This window comes from Sinohyriopsis cumingii, chromosome 6, assembly GCF_028554795.1.
Source record: "Sinohyriopsis cumingii isolate HCF-2022 chromosome 6, ASM2855479v2, whole genome shotgun sequence".
In the NCBI taxonomy this organism is placed as follows: Eukaryota; Metazoa; Mollusca; class Bivalvia; order Unionida; family Unionidae; genus Sinohyriopsis; species Sinohyriopsis cumingii.
The window spans coordinates 154734929-154740928 of NC_142966.1; the positions used below are offsets into that span (position 1 = coordinate 154734929).

The 6000-nt window shown below is 36.7% G+C and overlaps 1 protein-coding gene across 1 annotated transcript in view; it reads right to left on the minus strand.

Moving 5' to 3' along the window:
• LOC149798313 (queuine tRNA-ribosyltransferase catalytic subunit 1-like) overlaps window positions 1–5318 on the minus strand; it is a 31826-nt gene extending 26508 nt beyond the window's left edge. The window contains exons 1-3 of the mRNA XM_089963451.1: window positions 5087–5318; window positions 3489–3557; window positions 2819–2957 (exon numbers count right to left, since the gene is read on the minus strand). Coding sequence (XP_089819577.1) covers window positions 2819–2957; window positions 3489–3557; window positions 5087–5311 — 433 coding nt within the window. The 5' untranslated portion in view covers window positions 5312–5318. The remainder of the gene's footprint in view (window positions 1–2818; window positions 2958–3488; window positions 3558–5086) is intronic.
• Between the last annotated feature and the right edge of the window lie 682 nt (window positions 5319–6000).

Consider the following 6000-nt stretch of genomic DNA (forward strand, 5'->3'; position numbering starts at 1 on the left):
AGAACATTTAAGGTCATGATATAGAACTCAAACCCCAAGTAAAAATAACCTCTATTTAAAAATAGAATTTACAGTGATGGACCAAAAGTGAAACACACAATATAGATATACATAACAATAGCAACAAGACCCAACATGTCTGGCATTCCCTCACAGCAATGCAGATGCATAAAAATAATTTTCTATGCAGAGCAAAACTGAACAATATTTCTGGAGAAGTCTGTGCAACAATACCATCAAGTCTCTAATAAGTGCAAAGATGAACAGACAGAAGTGTTGTATATAATTGTTTTAAAACTGAACCTCTGTGTGGTTGTTTACGTTACTCAATTATGTATGTATGTATGTGGTGATGATACTGGACAATGTTAAGTCTACCAAATATTTTTGATTCATAAGTGTATTAAGTGCTTCAAAGAAAAATGTGTTAGTTTATTTTACATCAAATTTGAATTTCCTGTTATTTTCAATGGCTTTAAATGAAAAGAAAACTTATTCCTAATTGGATGTCCCTTTACTAAGGCATGTGCACTTTGCCCCATCTCAAAACAGATTATATGATGATGTTAGCAAGACAATACAAGATGTTGACACTGACATGTATTTGGGGGAGGGGGAACATCTTATTGCCATTACAATCAGTGTGGTAAACGTTTGTTCTGACAGTGTGGAAAGGTAAACCAGAGGCCAAATTTTTGACAATATCTCAGATAGCTTTAAGTTCATATTGATACTGCTGCACAAATTGATTTGGGGGACCCAGATGGTTGAGTGGTCTGAAGTGCTTGCCTTTACTTATCACTGCCATCTCACCTCTGTTTTCGTGGGTTTGAAGCTTGGACTTGGCCAATGCAGGTACGTGAGAAAGCTTCCAGCAGCTTCATGTGTCAGTAGTTCTAATCAGGGTTTTCCTGGTTCATCCTCCACCAGTTACAACGGCTGCCATTTATAGCCTACCGGTATCTTGTTCTGAGAATGATGTTAAATCCCAAACAACAGATTTATCTGCAATATATTTTACTCTGATACCTGTCTGCTTATCAAGTAAATCCATGCCCATTCTAGTGTTTGCATTTTTCAGACTCTATTGGCCACCACTGCTAGTCTTTGAAGAGTGATGGTACCCAAGGAATGTCAAAGTCAGGTGCAATTTCTTTAATGAAATGAATATAATTGCAATCAGCCTAATGTGATCAGACAGAGAAACTTAATTATTAGTTTAACCAAATTCAACATTCCTCAACTATCATCAATCTTCAACTAACAGAAATAGCTGTCCACAATATCAATACTGTAAAGAAGCAAAACAAATAATTTCTTCATTTCCTGGAAATAAAGTGTTCGAGATTCTTGAGCATAGTTTTAATCCTTAATTTTGCCATGATTATGTACATACAGACTGAAATATCTGCACAATATTTTCAGCTTTAGCAGATATTCACAATCACATAAGATACAAACCTAAAAGTGGACTCGATAACACTAAAGATGATGTCATTATGCTCATGATGTCTGAACGTCTAAGTTTACTGACAGCCTATAAACATTATTACTTTGTGAGGGGAATCTCACGCTACTATAAATTTCCTGAGGGCCTATAAACAGTAATACTTTGGTTGGGAAATCTCACCTTTGCAATCAGAATTTGTAGGCAGGAATTCTTCAAAGCTTCAAAAATATCTGACAAAATTTGACCCTTTTGTGGGATTTCACTACCCCATACCAGTACATACAATGGACTTCCCCATCTCACAACAATACTTACAATGCATTTGGAACATGATCTTGAATATTTCAGGGGTTGGGTGGGGGTCACCAACCTATTTTACATAGCGTGTCATTTTCTGGATTAATTACAAAATGAGCAAGTGTGTGCTGCCAGTAAGAGAGTAACACTGTTAAAATTGAGATTTTTGGCTGTCCTTCACGTACCACACAAAACCTCTTAATGTGCTAACTTGTGGCATGTGTGCCATAGGTTGCTGAACCATGCATTAATCTATCCCACACAAGTGTATAAAATGGACTTCCCCATCTCACAACAATGCCTACAATGCATTTACCTATCCCACATAAGTGTATACAATGGACTTCCCCATCTCACAACAATGCCTACAATACATTTACTGGGGGCCCAGAGTGGCCGAGTGTTTTCAAGCGCTCTCTGTCATGGATCACTGCCATCTCACCTCTGTCTGCATGGGTTCGAGTCTCAGGCTCAGCCAATATGGATATGTGAGAAAGCTTGCCGGTAGCTTCTCCTGGGTTGGTGGTTCTTTCCTCCACCATTAATACTAGCCACCGTGTATAGCCTATCTTGTGCTGAAAAATGGCGTTAAACCCTATAACAACAACAACAAAAGCATTTACCTATCCCACACGTGTATAAAATGGACTTCCCCATCTCACACCAATGCCTACAAAGCATTTACCTATCCCACACAAGTGTACACAATGGACTTTCCTATCTCACAACAATGCCTACAAAGCATTTACCTATCCCACACAAGTGTATACAGAGCTTCCCCATCTCAGAACAATGCCCACTATTGCATTTACCTATCCCACACAAGTGAATACAGTGGACTTCCCCATCTCACAACAGTGCCTACAAAGCATTTACCTATCCCACACAAGTGTATACAATGGACTTCCCCATCTCACAACCATGGCTACGACGCATTTACCTATTCCACACAAGTGTATATGATGGATATTATTGTTCTTACTATTAATTAAATTATCATAAGATTTCCATGCTTTATTAACAATGGAAGAGTGATATCATTTTGATGCAGTTGAGACAAGAATTAAATACCTATTGAATTTTGTATTTCTATGGACTTTTCTGGGGTCAGCATCATCTCTGAGCCATCATGAGGAGACTGAAACTTGACCCCCTCCTCTCTGATTTCTGCCAGCTTCAACAAAGACACCATCTGGAAGCCGCCACTATCCTGTAAAGTTCATAGGAATGAAACAGTTCATTGCTAAAACTTGATACAGTTTACATTTTCCCTTCTTCTTGATTATTACTAACCCTGATACTCACTGTCTAACTTTGATACTATGATAGGAAGCATTTAAATTATTTAGGACCTTTTGTCAAAATCATCTAAAATATACAGAAAGTAAAGGTGACCACCTTTTCTCATGCCAACACATTTACATACACCTTTACATGTCAATGAATGCTGACGTATTATTACAATATCGGCTCTCATACTGTGTGCTTTTTCATCAACTTTTTGTGTCAAGTGAATAATTATTTATGTATGCAATTAATTTCATCTCAGGTGAATAATTATTTATGTCTGCAATTACTTTGATGTTAAGTGAATAATTATTTATGCTGGACTATGTCTTCTTTCTTGTGTTCTTTCTTAACATCATTATTCTTTCAGTATTTTTCATAAGAAACAATCTTGTGCTAATATCATGGCAGGATGATCATTAATCATGACATATTCTTTTACTTATTTACTAACAGTCAGTAGACATCTATCCCAGTTCATGAACTTGTGCAAGCCACCAGCTTTCTCAAGTAGTTCTGGACCCTGGAAAGAATTAATATAAAACACAAGGGTAGAAACTGTATGTTGCAAAACTTGTTAGTATACAAATATAACGATATATATCAAATAAGTAAGTTTACTTTGTATGCTACACCATCATTATCAGTAAAAATCATGCTCATTATAGGTATAATATCTGCCAAGTGCTGGTATGGATGTTCAGCCTGAAGTTTGTAATCACGCAAATTATGGACTTAACACCTACCACATACTGGTCTGGATGTACAGCTGGTAGGTGGCATTCTTGACTGAAGTTGATAATCATGCTCTTTGTGGCTATAACAGCTATTACAGTAAAACCTGTCTTGAGAGACCACTGCTATGAGAGACCGCCTGTCTTGAGAGACCAGGTTCTCCATGTACAGATTTAGAGATTATATAGTGTTATAACCTGTTATGAGAGACCACCTGTCATGAGAGACCATTATGTTTTGGCAGAAGGGGTGGTCTTTCAAGACAGGTTCCACTGTACTGTTGAAAAAGATCCCACTGATGTTGCAAACTCATTAATATAATAACATAATGACATATTATCATAACAGATAATTTACACCATACCACTACTGTACGATCAAGATAGCAGCAAGAAAAAATCACCCCCCCCCAGTCCTACATGTAAGACCTGATGCTGATATTTATGTTGTGGGTGTCAAGGTCTTAAAGCCTAACTAATGGCGCTGTGTAGCATCTTTTGATGTTGACTAACACCATTACGAAAGTCAAATTTTCAGGAGTATTTCAAACAACTGACAACTAAAATAACGACGCTTTTCTTTAAAGTAAAGTTATAATGTTTTAGTCAGAATTCACTTACTCTGCTGTCTTTTCTGTAATAAATTCAAATTCTCACAAAAGAAATGGACTATTTTCATGTTTCATTGACCTACATTTCAGTTGGCTGGAAAGCGATGAAAGCTGGGAATGCCGAAATCGGGTTAAGTTGAAATATTATTCTTTAACGAAACGAATAAAAATATATTATGCCTATTGGAACTGTAACTAATGGTTCGTTTCGTTCAAGAAACTTATCCCCAACATGTGCCTACTTGAACTTACTTCGTCATACCTCGACTAATGTCGCATTGCAACAAATTCAAATATATGTAAATGGAACGTGAAATGCATCCATTTGCTAGCATCATATTTTCATTTCGCCAGGATAAAGACAGCACAGTAAGTATATTAATTACACATAAATTAGTGGAAGAGTGTCGATATAGGCTTCCAAGCATGAGATGTTCCTGAAACTTTGATTACTCATTCCGATGTGAATTACATCGGAAGACGCTATACAAGGCCGTTATTTGGATAATAAGACATAGCACCTAAACAAAATCAACATATGTTATGTTTTACATATAGGACTACCCCACCCCCAATCAAGCCAGTGGATTGTAGCAGATGTAACGAGCTAGTGTAAGATCAAAGTTTGGATAACAGTGGGTAACTGTGATGGTAGCAGGCTAACAATGTTTCCTGTACTGCAGCCTTCTTCAGTTACTCCAACTCACCGGCCTATGTCCCAGATGATAGGTGTTGCCTAGCATTATTTTGCAGTCCAGGTCCACCAACTGCTCCGGAACAAGACCCTTAAGAGTACCCTGAGTACCAACTGGCATAAACACGGGTGTGTCCACGTGATAATGGGGTAGATTTATCTTCCCGACTCTTGCTTTGGTCGTTTTGCATTCAGCAATGATCTTAAATGTCAACGCATGTGTTCTACTGGCCGCCATCTTTAAACTTTCGTGTGGGATTTCCCCACTTGGTCGTCACTACAAGACACATGGAAGATCAATGTAACACTTGATTCTGGAAATTTACCAAAGCAAGAAAATTATTAAAACAGTTTTTAAAATACTTTAGGGTAGGACGAAATAACTAAAATAAAGAAAAATAAAAAAGGCACACATGCTAAGAGAAGATTTGCCCTCTTCGAGAAAAATGAATATTTGAACTCATGCGTGGAAATAAATATTCCCGAAAGGAATATGTTAAAATTATTTTGCCACCCACCCCCCGAAATATTCAAGATCATGTTCCAAAGTAGAATGTTCATTGATAAATAATCCAAACACTGAAGATCTTTTTTTTTTCGCGAATTAAACATTTGAATAATCTGTACAGTGTTTTATACCTTAAATAGCAATTGTTCAAAAATAAAAAAATAAAAATATTTTTAAAAAAAATCAAAATTCTGTTCATTTTATAATCTGAGATAACAACAAACATTCCTCATCCAGATTATTACATTGCAGACGGCTTTTCTGTGCCTGTAAGGTTTTAGCGTTTTAGATCTTACATTTTTATAATACTTGTATATATCAGATTGCCCTATATGTTGGTTATTTTGGACTGTATCTAGTGATTTCCTAAACGTTGGCTTGTCTTGCTCTCTCATGGTTATTGACAGATTTTTTATAGC